We start from the raw sequence: 19,524 nt of genomic DNA on the forward strand, positions 1-19,524 counted from the left end.
AGCAGTTTACGTACTTCTTCAATATCAGTGACAATAGTGGAATTCATAATTTGTAGCTTGATAATACACAGTGAGAAAACAACTTTTGCTCACTATTTTCTTCCTTTAAAGATTAATTGTTCTGAAAACAACAATTTGCTGGATTGTCTTGCAAAAATGTCAGTGTTGTTCTGCATTTTATTCTTGGTCATGGTGGAGGGGTGAATATGTTTTTTGGAAAAGAACCACACCTGCAATCAGGATGGCTGAAATGAGTTGAAGTTCTTGCATTTAAAACTGGTCTTCAAGGTCTTTCTTTGTGGGCTCACTACAGTTAGGAGAAAGTATTATTTTGTAAATTTGCTGAAATATTTACATTTATTCATTACAAAATATTTACAGTGCTTATCAATAAAACAAGCAATGTTTCGGGGTTTTTTTTCCCCTCTGTTTGCCAAGCTTTGGTGAGGTTTTGTTGGGCTTTTTTTGTCCCTTGATTGAATTTGTTGAACTTTTTGAAAGTGGTTACTCCCTAACACTTTACTAGAAATGAGGTATGGACATCAGGAGTATTAATTAATAATCATATTAGAGATTATTCTGTTATCTAAAATTTATTTTAGTTTTGTACATAGGCATAGAAAATTGCTCTCCAAAAAACCCATTCCTAACCTGAATTAGGAGCAGAGGGAATGGAATGGTAGGTCTGGCGGTTAAGAGTTCTGACAGATGAGAGTGAGGAAATGAAGTCCTGAGTGTACATTAGTACATTTTGACCTTGGAGTAACAGAGTAACAGGTCTTTTATTTCTTACCTTTTTTAATTTATTTTTTTTTTTTGGTTGGGGGTTTGTTTGCATTTGAGAAAGTAGAAGGCAAAGACACGATGGGTTTATCTAGACTTAGAACTCAAAATGTGACAAGTGCTGGCTCTCGCTACTTCATTTTCTGTGACAAGTTAGGTTGCTCTTGAAAACTCTTGACTTTCCTAGTTGTCAAAAATCAGGGTTAATAGTTAAAAAGTTCCTTCCTTTTTTACTTTCTCTACTTTTTCCTTCTGACTGCCACAGTGCACAGAGTTAATTCTTAAAATGTCTTTGAATGTCTTTGAACTCACTCCTGAATTTTCACTTCGGTTTTGTTGGGGGGAGATCTGTATTTTTTTGGTATGTTATTTATCTTTGTTCTTAATAGAAATAATTTGACCAAAATGAACAGTTTCTGTTAGCATCACAGGGACAGCATGCTAGATTTTCTACACTGCAGATGTATTAGCTCTGCCTTGCTTTTTACACTGAGTGTCTTTAGCTGTTACACAGTTTGAATTTCTGTTACAGTTTTGCAAAGGATTTGGCTGAAGTACAAAATGGTGTGTCTGTCTCTTAAATGGAATATGTTTATTTATTCCCTCAATATGTAGCTGAAAAGAATTTGCAGTTTTATCTGAAGCAGCTGCTAAATTATCAGATTTTAAGAATTTTGAGAAGGGGGTAATACATTTAACTATTTCACTTAATTTTGATAATGTATCTCATGATACTAGAGCGGGAGGATAGAAAAATACTTTCTGTGCTGATATCTTCTTTTTTTACACTATCCCTAGTATCACTATCATTAATAGTTACTACATTTTTCATTACCTGTACAAACAGAAATGCTGCCTGCTGTGTTTGCCATTTGGTAGAAATTTGCAAATCAGAAGAACTTGGTTTAAAATCTGCATCCCTGAAAGCTTGCTCATTCTGCTGTCTGTAGGATGCCCTTCCTTTCTTCAAAATTACATAAATGTGGAAGAAATGAGTTAATTAGTTTTGATCTTGGTGAGAAACTTATTCATTAACTGTTAGCCTTAGCCATATGTCTATATATTTATGAATCATATCTGTCATAATATTGCAAGTATGGACTTACAGTTGAACCCATATTAGAGTACTCTGTTCAGATATAGTGATCACTGTAGTTTGGCTTAGGATTTGCAGTTCTTTAAAAGTAACATGTTGGATTATAAACAGTACCAAAATCACCCTGGATAGCTCTTTTTCTTTCTCTAAAGCTGCTGAGCAGCAATAGTGGCAATAGCCACTGCTTTTCTGGAAAAGGAGATGCTAAGTATTTCCAATATTAAGTCTGCTTTTAGGAGTATTTTTAAATATCCAGAAATGTAGTCGAAGTCTCATGAATTGGGTGTGAATTTTAGTTATGACTTTGTTCAAGATTAGGCCTTGTGTTATCTTCTATTTTCTGTCTCACATTTTGAGTCTTCCTCATCTGACAAGCAGCTTCGTTGTCCCTGACTTTTTTGAAAGGCAGCAGCTGAGGAACGCTTTTTTCACTTGAGCATCCGCATTGTTTTATCCTCTCTGAAGCATCTAAGTATATATTGGCTGTCTTGCAGAAGAAAAAGGAGAGCATGGTTTTTCCTGCAAACATCGTGAAATTTATTAAGATACAATCAAGTGGAGAAAAACAGTGAGGGACAGAGAATAAAGGGGTATTAGCTATGGCAAAATTACATAGGTGCTGAAGCTTTTAGTGTTTGAATTCTTGTTTGCTTGTTAGCTTAAAATTTTATTTTAAGCTACAGCTTGTATTTCAGAGAGGTGTGAGAGAGAAGGGAAAAAAAATTTAGAAAAGTAAAACCAAACAGAAAGACTGAGAAAAGAGGTTCAGAGGACAGAAAAAGGAGGAGAGTATTGCTTATGCAACTACAGTAGGATTAGCTGTCATAAACTACTGAGAGGAGAAAGGGAAGATGCTTGAAGATAAGGAAGAATGACAAATAGGGCAGGCGTGGAACAATAATCTGAAAACTAAGAAAAGCAAAAAAGAATTAAATAATCCTTAAGGGAATCTAGAAATTAAGAGAAATTTGTTCCGTTGTATGAAATGGGATGATACAGTGTGCTTGGGGAAAAATGTTAATTTAAGTGGCCTATTAAAATAATGAAAATTGTGGACTGGCTGTTTATGGGACAGCCCATGTAAGTACCATTAAAATCCAATTAGACAAATACAGGTTTCTTGTGTATATAATCTGAGATTATTCCCTATCAATTGTATACCTCAGTAAAGCTTGTTGAGAAATCACTGTATGTATACTGAGTATTTTAAAATTTCTTTTCATATTTTGCAGTATGATAAAAAAGGGGATCTATTAGTTATGTCAGAATAGGTACATGATACACACGGTGCTGCAATTTTGTTCTTGCATCTCCATCTATATTTTGTAAGCTCATGAAATGTACTCTTGAATGGAGACAGAACTGGTACTGTACTTTTATTGTTTCCTTTACTTTTGGTGTTCTCTGTTCATGGTTTATTGCTTTCCTGAGGCATTGTGCTAGACTGGTGGTTGAAAAAGAAATGAGCAATTACCTATCTGTATGCTTTTCTTTGCCACATTTTCTTATTCCTCTTCAAACGCCTCCAAAACATCTGTTGAACATAACCATGTTGGTTTGTCCCAATTGGTGTGTGTTTTAAAGGAATGCTCAGATATCATGCCAAGTTCTTAGAATTGAGCATATCTGATTTAAATTGCCTCATCTGGCTTTTAAAGTAATGGCTTTCTTGCTCATCACTGTCATACCCTCACAAACAATGCACGCCCATTTCTCTGACGGCTGCCCACTTGAAACATGCCTGTGTTGAAATTTAGGTGGCAAAATCTGTGTGGCCTTTTCTGTTTGCTCCTGCTCTCTGTTGATTGGAATGCCGAGAATTACCATGCACCAGAAAGCAGGTGTATAGCTCCAGGAGGTGTAATTCATTCCTAGCCACAGAGTAAATGAGTTTCTCAGCTGGAAGTAGTGAAATACAGAATCTCTACTTTTATTGCCCTTCACTTGTGAAGCACACTGTTGCAAGGAGACATAAACTTCAATAATCTAACAAGAAAAGAACATTTATTTTGGTGCCTGCTTATCCACTTGACCTCTTTCTCACACTCAGATTCTGCTCTATTTGTTTTCAGCTTATGTGTTTTTGTAGATCTGTTCATTATTATAAATAAGCTAAACAAAATTTTATTATATCAAGCTGTAAATCCCATTATACTTTAAAAATATTTTTACTAATAATTAACTGTTTCTTTTTTAATTACATTTATTTACAGTGGCTGTGCATGTATTAGTGGTGGGAAAAAAATGCAGCTTAATGCTTTTAAACTGCATATGGCTCTACGTGTCAGCAAAATCCCCAGCACACTGGGGATGCTCGGTGGCACAGTAGGCTTTTTAAATAGAATGTACAGGTATCATGATAAAATAGTTATCTGTTCGTGCATAAAGGGAATAGCATCACTGGTCCTCTGAAATGTAAGTGAAGGCCACAGCTGGCTTCGACTCATACAGGAAGCTTGTGTGCCCAAATGTAGGAGCTCTTGTGCATAAAATTAAATTAACATCCTGTAAAAAGTCCATTGTAGTTAGCAGAAAGCTCTTAGTTGTACTCATGGTTTATATGACCAGGCTGAATTTCCTCCCCCTCTCCAATACCTCAGTCTAAAGTCAACCCAGTCTAGATATAAAATCTCTATGTGCTTGTTAAAGTAGGCTCTAGTATCTGATCTGTAAGCAGACTGTACAGGCATTAATGTATTTGTGTACTTTAGGGTTGAGTGTAAACCCTACTGAGATAGTTGATGCTGCTTTAGAGGTACCTTTCTGTCCTAAGGTGCTGTGAGAAAAGGGCTAATTGGTGGCAGTTGCAAATTGTATCATGGAGAGATTTAATTTGATTATAAAAGCTTGTTGTGAAGCGCTTTCAAGTGCAGTGGAGCACTGGGCATTTATTTTCTTGGGGAAACATTAATTCATTAAATGTTTTTACTAGAGGAGGAAATTTTCTGGAACCTTTATGCCTCATGGAAAGACTTAAGGATATTCCTTTTCTCAGAAAGGCTTCATTTGGGAAAAGTTAATATCTGTCATAATTTAAAGAAATAAGTGAATTTACATAATCACTGCATTTGAGCACTGTAAAGTAGCATGCAGCAAGTATTACTAGGTACATTTCTGGGAGAAAAAGGAGTTTCATTTCTGAAAAACAAAGGCTGTACCTAATTTAGTGATATCCCAAGTGTCATGCATTACTAAACTGATACATGACAATAGAGGGAAAAGGAAACCGAAAATTAGCATTGATCTTTCTGAATCTTTCTGATCTCTTGAATGAAGAGAGGAAGGCTTTGTGACCTTTGGACTGTAAAACTTTCATTTCTGAAATAAAATAAAAAATGCTAGGAGCAAATGTAATTTTGCTTTATGTGTTGATTAAAAATACAATCAACAAAGCTGATAAGCAAGCAATGGTTTTGTCTTAAAAATTACATGGAAGTTGGGTCCACCACATTTGGGTGAAACTACTCCGCAGTAGAGCAGTAAGAAGAGAATTGTAAACAGCAAGAACTATTTCACGTGTTTCTTTTCAATTTATCAGGGTTTTTTTTTCTCACAAGGGGGAAAAAAAATGTGGCAAAAAAATGGGAGGGGAAACTGACTGATAACTTTTTGTCCTGAAAATTTGTTTCTCTTTCTGAGCTCTTTCATTTTCAGCATGCAACATTTTGTGTTGTATATCTCAGATCAATTTACTTAAAATAAACAATTTTTCAATGAGATGATACTAAAACCTTTGAATACCACTAGGAAAGCTTGCCAGAGAAACCCTTGAGAAAATTCATAATTCCAGATTAATTGCAGGGTTTGCTCTGAATGGAGTAAATAATACATGAACCACACATTGAATAATGAGAATTAAAGGAAATACTGAATTAATTCAGTAAACTCATTTTCTCCTCAGCACATTAAACAAGACAGAAGTTCTATAGGGATAAAAAGTCACATAAAAGACCATCAAAATGTGTTGATACTGGGATGCCAAGTGAAGGTTGCAAAACAAGCTGTACTGCTGACAGTCCATTATTTTACTTGCAGCTTAATTTTAAAAATGCCTTTTTAAGGTGATGTTGATATTAAAAGGCTCCACTTGTGTTTACCTTATGTTAAAAGATACCTTGTGAAGGATTCATTAACCCATTCTGTGAAATAGCTTAAAGGTCTTTAGGTGAAAATCATTGCTGAATTCAAAATAGTTTGTGGTTATGACTAATGGACTCAAGTCCTTTCTTACAACTTTTCACATATGTGGATGGATCACAGGCATCATAAGTAGTTGTGCTGTGTTCAGGAGTTTTGCAGAATTTTTCATTATTTTTATCTTGTTTTATTGCTTGGATATGGAATGTGTTTCGCTTTTGATCAGGCTTTTTTGCTGTCCCTTGGGTCATGTTATTGGTAGTATAATCTGTGATAGTTATTAACTCACAGCTGACTGTGTGACTGCTATCCATGAGAGCATCAGGAAGAAAATGTAAATCAATATGCAAATGAAATGTTAGAAACTGAAGTTAGCTTGTTTCTTTGTAGTGAAAGTTACTAAAGTTACTCAGTAACAGAGCTGTAAAGATCTAAAGGTGTGCTCCATTTGAAAGTGTTTCCTTATAATATTCTTACACAGACTTGCAAGTAATTTTATTTGAGTTCTTTGGAGTGTGAATTTGTTTTCGAACAGTGGGGAAAAAAAAGGATGTTAGGTCTTCATCTCTAAATAATATTCAAAAGCTTAATTTTTCTACTATCATCATCCTTACAAATGTCTTGCTGACTAGAACCTTCTGGAAAAAAAAATGAGGAACAACATTCTGACACTGTTTTGAAATGGAAAGTTCAGCATTCAGTATCTGTTATTCAGAAAAAGAAATAAAATTGGTTTGGATTTATATATTTTTAGGTAATTTCAAAGATAATTTTAGTTAAGTGTTAATTGTCTTGTTATATTGCAGAGGAGCAAGGGGAACATAATTTTCCTTTCTGAAGTGTTTCTCTTTTCATTGTATACAAGTTGTACAGCATCGTCAGGCATTCTGAGCATGTGGTACTGTTCCCTGTGCTGATGATACTGAAATGCCTTGAGTTTGCATGAGGTTTTTTTTTCTTTTCTTAAATAACAACAAAGCATTTGATAATGTTAACCTTTGCTTCACTAGTGCACTTGAGAAATTTCTTTGCAGTCATAATTCTGAATTTGAATTTTAGCATGAAGTTTATTTTTTGAATATTAGGAAGTTCTGCATAAGTACTACAGTGTAAAAGTTGTATGTTACTGTATTACTTGTGTTATTGTGTCTTACTAATGCAGAGTCCAGAGTATGAAAAAGTGAACACCTGTGGTGGATGAAGGTGTAAAACAAAAAGTCTTTCAACAAGCAGTAAACTGTATGTAAAGTCTAGAAATAAGCCTGTTTAAAATTGTTTTAACTTTTTCTACAGAGCACACCTGCAACATCGATACCAACAGTTCAAGTACAGGGCCAGCAGATGAATTTGCAGCCACCTTCATACACTGCAGCAAGTCAACATGCAGAGCAAATGAAAAAACCTGGACAGAACTTCATGTGTCTGTGGCAATCTTGTAAAAAGTAAATGGCTTCTTTATTTACCTTTTACTGATATTTAGCATGCTTGTATATAGAAGTGATTCTACAAGTTCCATCCATTCTGTTTCATTAAGTTACTTTATACTTCAACAGTAGAGAAAAGAAAAAGGGGAAAGTGTTGAGGAAATTGAATGAAATTTCAGGGGGAAGGCAACACACTTAACTGCTCTCAGTTATACTTCAGAGCATAGAACGGGTATTTTGTGACTTAGTTGCAGTACATTGATTCTTCAGTAACAAAAAATAGTTGTGTAGTTAAGTTTAAAAGAATTCCGGGCTCTGAAGCTTGCTCTCTGTGTTGCAAATATAAAAGTAGTTCCTGTACTGCAGTTACAAATCATGTCTTGACATTTCTTGTGTTTCCAGTTTTGCAAGAGCAGGGTGTTGCACTTCAATGTCCTGGTCACCGTCTTATTTAGCTTGTGACTAATTTTGGTAATTATACCATTTGTGTGGCAGGGGATGCCCTTGTCATCAAAGGAAGTAAAAAGAAACTGGGCCTTAAAACCAGACAGCCATGATTGATTTATTTTTATTTTTTTTAATTTGCTGCTGCTGTTCTTAGAGAGGAGCAGACATTTAGATGTAGGCTTATAAAACTTGATGCAACTCTTATTAAAAGTATGTGTATCTTGACACTGTTTTTTAAAGTAACTTAGGTTTGTGAATATGCTTAGTTTCTTGGTAAGGGCAAGATTGGTGGAAAAAAGGTAGTTGTCAAGCAACCACTTAAAAAACTGGAGACAAACTGTGAGAAAAATTGCATAACATATAGGATGGTACAAAAAAGAGTGAGAGGCCTCATCATTGTAGGATGAAGAAGGGAGTATAAAGCTGATTTTACAGAAAGCTGGTGGGAAATTCAAGAAATTCAGATGAAAGATGGAGAAGTTTAACTGTTTGGAACTGATAGTGAAAATAAGGCATTTGAACAGAATTATAGGAATACTGAATGACAGTATGAAGCCCCTGAAGGTGTAATTTCTGTTTCTTTCATTCCTTGCAAATATAATTCTAAGATCATTCAGTCAATGCAAGACACAGAGATCTGACACTTTTTTAATCATTGCACTATTTTCACTTTAAAAGTGATTTTTCTTTCTTTGATTGGTGACACTTCTCTATGTAAAAAATGTATGTAAGGCTTTACTTTGTAATTTCCCCTCTTAATACTAATAAATAGAACTGTAGAGACAGTCTGCTGGCTGCACAGTAGATGCATTAACTTGTGCCTAGGTAGGGTGGGTGTCATTGAGGTTGAAATGAAAGGCTGGGGCAATGTCACAGCAGAAGCAGCCTTGCCAGCTTATAACATGTTGAAGAGTTTGCTCAACTACAGTTTTAAAGTATAAGTCACCAACTACATTCCATGTCTGAGGTTACATAGGATGAGCTGTGTTGGGGCAGCAGGAGGAGCAGTACTATTAAGTTACGTTACACTATCAGTCTTTTTGTAATCTGTCTTAAAATAGTACTTTAGAAGGTTTACCTGAGACTGAAGTTAAGGGCTACAAGGCCATTGATCTCTATATTTTACTCCATGCCTAGTGTATTATTTCTTTTGCTTTTGTTCATGTGGCTATTAATTCCTGTACTGCTTTTTGTTCATTCTTTTCAAAAGAATGTTCATTCTTGTTACATTCTTTTCAAAAACTTTCTGAGGTTTTTGCTTTAATAGACTGAGTTCACATGACACACAGCTCTTGTTTATATGCTGTCACCTTTAAAATAGTTATTTCTGTTCCAGCTTAAAACCAGTTTAGATAAACATTACACTCAACATTCTCTGGGGTAAAGAGAGAACCAAAATGTTAAGCTAGCATTTTCCTCAAAATATATATTGTTTATTCATATTCCTTGAACAGCCTGATTAAAAACAGGTGTATCAAATCTCCTGTAGGCTTCCTGGTTCTGTTAGACATAAAGAAAAATCTGGAATTGCCACCTGTTCTTTTTTTATTTATAGCTCTCAATCTCAGCTGTTTTTATTGAGTAGTTTAAGTGGGAAACAAGAAGATTCTTTTGAGTGGGTCATTAGTCTGTGTGAACTTCACATTGACTTCTTGGTTTCATTCTCAATTGCTCAGCAATTTTTTTTCCTAAGATTAAGCAGGCAGTTTCATCACAGTAGAATGATAGAATACTGGGAGTTTTTTGTGATATTTGTAGCTAGCTAGAAGATATGACAAGAGGCACATTTGAAAAAGTAATTTTCACCTGCTTCTCTATCCATGGTCTTTAGTTTAATTATCAAAAAATACCAGCATTACATTTTCCTTCAAAGATCCAATGCAGAAGTCAGTGCAGGCTTTAAACATTTTACTGAGAAACAAGATAAATATTAATAAATAAAATAGTATATTTTCTTCCTACTGTCTAATTTGGCTGCTCCAGTCAGCAACGTTCCAGTGGTCTGTGTTGGTGTTTTGGTTTGGTGTGGGTTTTTTTAGAACTAAATTAGGAAACATTAGACTAAGATTTGAAATGCCACAGATTTAGTAGTGTCTAAAGACTACAATGAGATGAGGCTGAATTATGCAAATGGTTGAAATTATTGGCCTCTGGCAGATGTGTTCAGATTTAATATCTGAAGTGGAAGTAAAATTCTAAAAGGTGTCAGTCAGCACATTAAGGATGTAACAGAAAGTAGGTGTTTTTCTTTGAACTTCAGCTGTCTGCAAGTACTGCTAATTGTATGCAGCTTAATTTAAAAGCTGCTGTTTTGTTTCACAGGTAGGCAGATGTCTGCTCTTGAATTGCTTTGTATTTAAAAAGTAAATTGAAAATGCTATTGAATCTCCAGTGCCTGTCAAGTCAGCTATTAATGTTCTGTTCAGCAGCTGAACAGAATCATGGATGAATTAAGTGTGGAAACAAGAGTCTAGACTGAACTGACCATATTGTCAGTATGTAAGCTTTTTCTTTATTAATATAGTTAGGTGTTTCTCTAAGGAAAAATAGTTTTTCTCTGCAAAATGGTAGTAAGTTTGAATATTTTTAGATCAGTGATTGAAGTGTAGAACACTGAATATCTTAAACAGTGAATGAGCCAGCATAGCTGAAATAGCTTTATTTTTCTGAAGCTTTGTCTTGTTGAATGAAATATTTTGCACTGTATTTTGGATTTCACTTAGGCCATGAAATTTGTTTCATCTGTGCCAGAAATCATACATAGAATGGTTAGTGCCAGGCTTAAGTTGATTCCCCTTTATTGTGGAAAGACATGTTTCTGTCCTCTGAAACACCTGCTATTGAGCCAGTGTAGATATAAAACATTTTATTTTCATTTCCTGCTATGGGTTATCTGGACCAACAGCAAGAGGCAGATATTTCTCCTTCTCAGCTTCCCTCCAGTAAGAAGTAACTAGCATGTAAAAGATGAATGCTTTTAAAGAGAGTATTATTTATTACCAGTGCAGAAGGTAATTACTGTGTTACAGGTGGTTACTGCATTCAGTTTCTAAGACTTGTCTGAGGGTGAAATTAGCTCTTTGATGCCTTTATAGTGTCCAGGAATCAGTATCTGTACACTTAGGCCTAGGCATTAGTTGCAAGTATGTTTGCATAATGGACACTGCTGAAATGAGTAGTGGGATGTGGAAGGAGGTGGTCGGACCAAAGCACTCATTGATCTGCTATTCAGAAGCTGAGAGTGTGTGAGGGGAGCTGGTGGCAATGACTTCCCAAATGGCAGCAGCTAGGTTTCTAGACCTCTTTGGTTCAAGCATTAAATGAGTGTTGATGAGCTGGGTTACTTGTATTAAAGTGAATTTTGAGCAGCTAATTCTTTTGGCCATTTTTTCTCTGTTGGTGTAAGGGTCTTAATTTGTAACATCTGAGATTCATAAGTTGTATATATAGGCTAAATAAAACCCAGTGCTTTGAGTCATTCACTATTTTCATACCATGTTTTTTGAAGTACAGCAAGTGTCCTTTACCAGCTTATATATGTTACAGTAGCACATCATTTGTGTACATGAGATCAGAGGTAGATTGCAGCAGCCATGCATTGGTAGAGCTTGCAGTGTTGAGAAATACAGATCACATAAGGAGTAAAGTCAGGCTCTTGAACTTTAAGGAGGCAGACTTCTAGCTGTTAAGGGAGATTGTCAGTGGGATCCTTGAGGTCAAAGGAGTGGAACAGAGCTGGCAAAACTGGAACTGAACCTGGCAAGGTATGCAAAGAATAACAGGAAGGACTTGTACAGGTACATTAATCAGAACAGCAGGATCAAAGGTGGTGCACCCTTGCTGGTGAACAGGTAACAACAAAGCCAGCATGGCTTCACCAAGGTAAAATCCTGTCTAACCAACGTAGTGGCTTTCTGATATGGGGTAGTTACACCAGAGGATAAGGGGAGGGCTACAGATGACATTTATCTGGACTTCTGTAAAGCTTTTGAAGTGGTCCCACACAACATCCTCCTTTCTGGATTGGAGGGAGATGTATTTGATAAGTGGACTTCTAGATGGATTAGGAATTGTTTGAACAATCACATCCAGAGGATGGTGATCAGTGACTGAGAGTCTTGATGGACATCAGTAGCACATGGTGTCCCTTAGGGGTCTGCATTGCGACCAGTGTTACTTAATATCTTTATTAATGACAGAGATGAAGGGATCAAGTGCACCCTCAGCAAGCTTGCAGATAACACGGAGCTGAGTGGTGCAGTTGACACACCTGAAGGAAGGGATGCCATCCAGAGGGACCTGGACAGGCTAGAGCAGTGGGCCCATGGGAATTTCATGAAGTTTAACGAGGCCAAGTGCAAGGTGCTGCACCTGGATGGGGCAAACCCTGGTACCAGCACAGGCTGGGGATGAACAGATCAGAGCAGCCCTGCTGAGAAGGACTTGGGGGAGCTGGTGGAGGAGAGGCTGGACATGACCCAGCAATGTGTGCTTGCAGCACAGAAACCTGGTCAAGGGAGGTGATCCTTGCCCATCTACTCTGCTCCGGTGACACCCCACCTGCAGTGCTGCATCCTGCTCTGGGGTTCCCAACACAAGAAGGACATGGACCTGCTATAATGAGTCCAGAGGAGGGCCACCAAGTTGATCAGATTTAAATAAGGTCTGAGTCTGACTGCCAGTGAAGAAGGAAAATGGGAAAAGGAATACAAAAGATTCTATTCTATAAATATATATTTTTATATAAAAATATATTTGTACATTATATAAACCTAATCTGGTTTAGCTGTTCATAGTTTGTTGCTATATTTTGCTTGTATTGCAAAGAATGTGTCTATTGGAATTTACATGCATTATTTCTTCAGTGAAGTGTAAGTAGAAAACAGAACCATGATATTTCAATTAGATTTGTGAAAATTATATTGACATTTATTGGTGGCTCACTGGTAATATGTGTACATGTTTATTTTGCAACTTCCCATTTATCAATACATGTCTCAGTCCAGAAAAAAAAACCAAAGGTTAACCACTATGATTTGATGTTTGTTACTTTTGTACCTCACCATTAAATGGGGGAAAAAAATTAAATTCCCCTCCCCTCTTTTTGTAGGTGGTTTCAGACACCATCACAAGTTTTCTATCATGCAGCAACCGAACACGGAGGAAAGGATGTCTACCCAGGGCAGTGCTTATGGGAGGGATGTGAACCTTTCCAGCGGCAAAGGTTTTCCTTCATTACCCACCTACAGGTGCAGATTTTCTTTCATGTATTATTTCAGAAAACAGTAGGGATTTTGTGGTAAATTTCCACACACCATTCTTACTGTCTTTCTCTTTCCCCCGAACAGGATAAGCACTGTTCTAGAGATGCTTTGCTTGCAGGATTAAAGCAAGATGAACATGGACAAGTAGGAAATCAGAAGCCTTCCAATAAGTAAGAGACTTGAGCCTTCTTTAACAATAGAGAAAATAAGAGAATTAGAAACTATTGAAAGAATTTGTTTATAATTTGGCTTATCAGGTGAAACTGCATATGTAAGAATCTGTAATCAAATTTGAGGTCCATTCCAGTAAGACACAAAGGACAAAAAGGGGAATAGATTCTGATGTAGTTGCAGTTATCTTAAACCACGTAATTTTTTAAAGTATGTGATCAAAACTCTAAAACTCTGTGGTGAGCATTGTTTTCAACATGTTATCCTATTTTTTTGTCCAACTGGACAGCATTTTATAACTTTCTTTATAACAGAGAAGTGCTTGTAATACAAATAGAAAGTTACTTATTGTGTACAGTTCACGTGTCACACAGCTGAGATAGATTGTCTTGTAACTTGTTGTATTCCTTCCAGTTTTGTGGTCTAAATTTGGGCTGATTTGATCCAAGGACTGTTGTAATAAACTTTCATTTAAACAAGCAAGCAAGATAAATGATAAAGACTCCTCAGAGTCTTCTGATTTTGTGCTGCCATCTGAAATGGGATTTGGCTCTTCTCTTACCCAGAATGATTACAACCATCTGGAATTAATATTGGAGAGTACAACCCCATTGGTGTGAGGTTTTGGGGCTGGCTGTGTTAATAGTGGAGTTGTTCAAGGTTCAGTTACTTGTGTAAGTGTGTTTTAAGACCTGGCCTTTGTTAGTAACTGACTGGAACCACTTTAGATATAATTACATGGTCCCAGGCAGATTTTTGCCGTTCTGTTCTGAGGCTTGTAAAACTGCTACCAAGCTGTTGGAGGCAGCAGAGAAAGTCAAGTTATGAAAACGAAGAATTTTAGTTTGGGAGTCCTTTCATTTTTTAATAATATAAAAAACTATCTTAAAACAGATCTTTATTTGCTTTATGGTACCTTGTTTCATTAAACTGAGCAATACTCAGACCTTGGAAAACCACAAAAATAATTATGGTAATGTAGTCTTAAATACTTGGTAAGTGGGAAGTGTAGGACTGACACCATCTACTAGCATGATGTGTTAACTCTGCCTTTTCATAATGTTCCATCACACAGATAACACATTCCAGTAGCTATGTGTCCTCACAAGCTTCTTTTAAATTGGCACAGGTACTCACAGGAGAAAAACTGTTCGTACACCCCCTCTCTGAGGCAGAATTCCCTAATTAGGTCAGATTCAGAAAGCAGGAATTCACATGCATAACCAGTTCTTGATAAAATACTGAGACTGCAATACCACAAGATACTAAGGATGTGATTTCAGAGCACAGATTGAAATGAGAACATTCCTCTGCTCAAAATAGGATGTTTTACGTCTTGTGTTATGTGCAGATGTGGTGCATAGGGACATGGTTTAGTGGTGGATGTGCCAGTGGCTAATATTTGGACTTGGTGATCCTAGAAGTGTTTTCCAGCCTAAATGATTTTATGATTCTGTTTTGACTCTCTGTGACATCCCTTGTTGCTTCTCATGGCTGTGCATTGCTTATAGTGAGGGACCTAGCTTTAGTTTTTGTTAGATTGCATGGTAAATCATTTTGATTTTTTTAAATGTTAAAAATGGTCATAGAAGAAAAGAGTGGACTGGCCAGATGAGTGGAATCTATTTGCCTTACTATGATTTGAACCCCAGTGCAGGAGGTGGGCTGGAACAAAAGGAAGAGATGAGACCTTTCTCTGTCAGCACTCCCACAGTTAATACACTTCCTTGTCTTGTGAAAACATAAAGGTTCCCTTTCATTACTTTTACTCTCCTCCCTTAACAAACAGGTAGATTTTAGTAAGTGTAGTGTGTCCCCTCCCATTACCTTACAATGCTGCCCCAGAGTTCTGTTTGCACAGCTGAAAAGAGCATCCGGCAGCTATGCGAGGGAGACAAGATTTGATCATTTGCTTTCCAGAATCAATGACTTGTCAGATGAAACCCTAAGCTCACTCCAGCAGCTCACCTCAAGCTGTATTACAGGTTCATGTTTGAAAGCTGTCTTACAAGGTCTTAGCTTAATTTACTTTTTTCTGAGTCCTAGAAGTGTGTCAGATCTATCAGCTCACAACTGATAGTGCATATCACTAAACTCTTGTATGGAGCTATGAAGCAGATTAAAAAAAACTGGTACTGAGACAAAGCTTGTTTAAGTCATTAACTTTTGGGCATTTATTAGGAGAACTTTCTTTATTTAATCCCTCACTATTTAGTAAAAATTACACCTACGTCATAGACTTCAGATGCTGAGTGTTACCAGTGCTGGAAGTAAAACAGAACACAATGTAACAGACAAGCCCATTCCCTAATCATCCTTTCTGTCTATCATGACACCTTACACACTTGAAAAAATCTCTAATAGCTTTTCTAGAACTAGTTAAGAAATGTAAAGCTCCATTACAGAATTGGTTTTATACCTTAATTCTGTATTTATTTGCTTTTCAAGTTTTATTGTTTTAACTCTTCCTCTTCTGGTTTTCAGAGGTAGCTGAATATTACTTTCTGGAAGGTCAGGTAGCACTAGGAATTTAAACTGTATGTTGACTGTAGCTTTATGCATTGGAATCCTTTTGGGTTCATGGTAATTTTTTTTTTCCCTTGTTGCCACTGAAGCAGAGGTGAATATTTTTAATGCTCTGTTGAAGTGAGGCAGGAGATCACTTAAAATCACAACATAAATGGTAGGGTTTGAAGTTAAGTTGATAATACAGTTAAAGAAATTCAAGAAATCTAGATGTTTCAAGACAGATACTTGCCCACAGGCACAAGTCAGTTCACTTGGTGTCTCAGTAACTTTATCAATTTCTTTTTTCTTCAGACTTAAAAAGAGAAGATTATTTTTTAATATCTTCCTACATTTATTGCAGCTGTCCCTCTTTCAATACTTCTGGAATCAAGGCAATAGTAATCCAGCTTTCTAAAATATGGTATGATAACTGTTGAAGAGAGACATTCAGAACAGCCTCCACTGATGAATCCTTGTGCTTCTCCATACAAGGAAAACAAAAATATTCCAGAAATTAAAAATGAAGAAAATAATTATTTTACTGTGGTACTCCGTCTTCTATATACACATCGTTGCCTACCAGTTTCTTAATTCAGCCCCTGCCATTCTCATTTTACTTCTTAAAGCCTTTTATTTATTTCATATATCATATATTGTATTATATATATATTTATATTGTATATATTTTTTCTATTCATCAGCTAAGATGGTAGGGAGGGGTCTGTCTGTTACTACAGTAAACCAGTTTTTAGCTGGGCTTGCTTGCTGTTAGAACCTCAGATTACTAAGTCATTCTAAATAGAGAGTTCAAGTTTTATTGGAATATTCACTTTCAGTATAAGATACCTAAATAAAACTCTATCAGGCTTTCATTCAAAAAAATAAAACATTTACATTTGATTTATGCTACATTTACAAGTAAGCATTATTTGTACTTCTTAACCAGGTTCTACTAGGGTATTAAAAGACTTCATAATAATAATATTGAAGTGTGGTGATATTTTTCACCACCAATACTGCAAATTGTTTTTTAGAATGACATCATGAGTGTAAATCATTTAAAGTTCCATGTTTATACATTCTGAACTCTGATGGCATGAGTAATTTCCAAGTTCTTATATGAAATACAACTTTGACATCAGTGTTAATACTGAAGATGGAGAAATTGCTTTTGCCATGTTTGATATATCCTGCTTAATTTATTAAACTCAGTTTAAAAGCTGCAGTAACAGGTAATTGGTTTTACAAATGTTTGATCTGATTTAACACTTAGATTACACCAATTACATGTTTTATGTCTTAGAACTTAACTTATTTTGTACTGCTCCTTACTAATCACAGTTAATATATATTTTATATTGTCTTAGTGTCTAATGGTCTCAATGACCTGTGTCAAGTTTTGAGTAGCTATACTTTAAGGACCTTCTCTGGCCAAATCTCAGATGGCATTTGCATAGCTGCTATCATGGTTCCTATCTAATAAAACATCCCTTCAAATTGGTGTGCTTCAGGCTGTGTTATTAGTACAATATATTACATTTCCATCACAAATGTCAGGGGTGATGAGCAGCACTTCTTTAAGAGAAGTGTTTTTTCATATAAAATAAAGTGCATGACTCTTCTGAAGGCTTTACAGTAAGGCTTATCTCTGTGGAAGCAATCATGTATCAGCACCAAGTGTTAATGGATCTTTGTGTCTCTGTTCAGATACGTAAAAAATTGTAAAGTGAGTTTTCTGAGTTGTTAATTGTCTAGAAAGCAGTGCAAAGCTTATTTTTATTAATTCTTTCTTTACTAATGCAGGCAGCCAGCTGCAGGGGCTACTGCCTCTACTCCCAGAGCACAGAAGGCCATTGTGAATCATCCGAGTGCTGCCCTAATGGCATTAAGGAGAGGATCAAGAAACCTTGTCTTCAGAGATTTCACAGTTAGTACTGTTTGAATCAAGCATTAGATACTAATTGTTGCCTGCTACTAACTGCAGGGCTTTTACACCTTTTTTGTCTTTACTTTTGTAGGATGAAAAAGAGGGACCAGTAACTAAACACATCCGATTAACAGCTGCCTTAATATTAAAAAATATTGGTAAATATTCAGAATGTGGTCGCAGGTAAGCACTGTATAATTTTTCTGGTATCAGTGTTGTTTCTGTTCTTTCCAGTACCAAACAATAGGTAGGTTTTACATATCTTTAGAAACTCTAGTAAGTACATTGACTGTACAATTTCTCTATCACTCCTGCACTGGGTTCTTCCCCACACAAATGCTCTAAAGATAGCATTTGTGATCCAGATGATTGAAAAGTGGCTGGCAAATTTGACAGTGGTTGGTAAATTTTAGGAGACAGATGAGAGGAAGCCTTTGCTGTCCCTTTTCTTCCAGAGCAGTACTGCATGGTTCCAAAAATTAATTATTGTGTAAACAACTTCCCACTGGCAGTACCTTTTAAATTCAGTTGAGGAAGGGGATAACGAGCTCTTAGAAACACCATCTTAAGTTGTGCAGGGACACAGTTGTGTTTCATATTTGCTGCCTCTCTATTGCTTTCCTTTCCAACCTTGGGTTAATGCTAATAAATGACTCAGCTTTCCTTTTACTAGTAGAAGATCCTTCAGTAAGTAAATACTCCAGTACTGACTCATGGTACTAAGCAGGAAATTTTCTTTTTGATAAAAAAAGTAGTAGTTAGTTACTGTGTATCTGTGGTCACCATGCAAGTGATCACCATGCTTTTGCTGCTGCTTGTTTTTTCCAAGAACTTACAAATTGAGTGTGTTCTTGGTTTTGTTTTGCATTGATTTGGCTTCATAGTAGCAGAAGTAATGATTTCCAATGAGAATGTATTAATTTTGCCTGTTGTTCAAAAACCTGTCAGTAGGGAGGAATTTCCTCATTGTAGCTGTAAACAAAAAGAGTCCTGATAACTGGTTGTAGAAATCCTCCTGCTATCCTCAGCTACCTAATTGTGAGTTGTAGTGAAGACAAAACTCTTCTTGGAGAGCATAGTGAAAAGATGAGGGGAAATGAGCAAAGGAAATTTGTCCCACTGCTGTCAGTGACATTGAGGGATGATGCCCATCTCTGAGCCAGGGTTTTACATTCTGCCAGTCTGCTGGGGAGCTGGGAATCTATACCAGAGCAGGTCAGTAGTTGTGGGCAGAAGCCTTCTTAGTTACTGGACCAATAAAGATTATTGTAATTTGTTACACCCACACCTGAGTTATTTTTGCTTCAAGCTGATAAATTCAGATACCAGGTAGCCAAATCTGCTTCAACATTGACCTAATTTCTCATGTTACTATAATTTAGTTCTGAACTTCCTGCTCTGTCAGCCACACCAGTGGCAGTGACTGTGTTCATCACTTTGGAGCTGGTCAGAGCAGATTGGGGAAATCTTTCATCTGCATATGTGGGCTTGCTTCATCTGTGCACATCTCCCATTTCTTGCCCCTCCACCCATCTGTAACATTGCAGAACTTTGAACCCTGGTGACCTCTAAGTGAGTGCAAAGTAATGAGACCTGGGTGTGTGTGCGCTTTGCAGTGTTCTCACAGAGCTTCCTTTTCAGCTAAACGCCGTTCAAAATGGTTTCAATACTGGAAATGTAAATGCAACGTAAAAGATGCAATGGTAAGCCTACATACTGATGATTCTCTGGTTGTTCTTTTCCAGGTTGCTAAAAAGACATGAAAAT

At 36.4% G+C, this 19,524-nt stretch overlaps 1 protein-coding gene across 4 annotated transcripts in view; it reads left to right on the forward strand.

Annotated features, from left to right (window-relative positions):
* The window catches only part of ARID2 (AT-rich interaction domain 2), a 94,143-nt gene that overhangs the window by 72,970 nt on the left and 1,649 nt on the right, over nt 1-19,524 (forward strand). For all 4 annotated transcript variants that reach the window (XM_015628322.1, XM_033514192.1, XM_015628326.3 and 1 more), the window contains 6 exons: nt 7,310-7,458; nt 12,998-13,136; nt 13,236-13,321; nt 17,634-17,757; nt 17,849-17,940; nt 19,503-19,524. The exon at nt 19,503-19,524 is cut by the window's right edge and continues 1,649 nt beyond it. In XM_015628322.1, coding sequence (XP_015483808.1) covers nt 7,310-7,458; nt 12,998-13,136; nt 13,236-13,321; nt 17,634-17,757; nt 17,849-17,940; nt 19,503-19,524 — 612 coding nt within the window. The remainder of the gene's footprint in view (nt 1-7,309; nt 7,459-12,997; nt 13,137-13,235; nt 13,322-17,633; nt 17,758-17,848; nt 17,941-19,502) is intronic.

This window comes from Parus major, chromosome 1A, assembly GCF_001522545.3.
Source record: "Parus major isolate Abel chromosome 1A, Parus_major1.1, whole genome shotgun sequence".
Lineage (NCBI taxonomy): Eukaryota > Metazoa > Chordata > Aves > Passeriformes > Paridae > Parus > Parus major.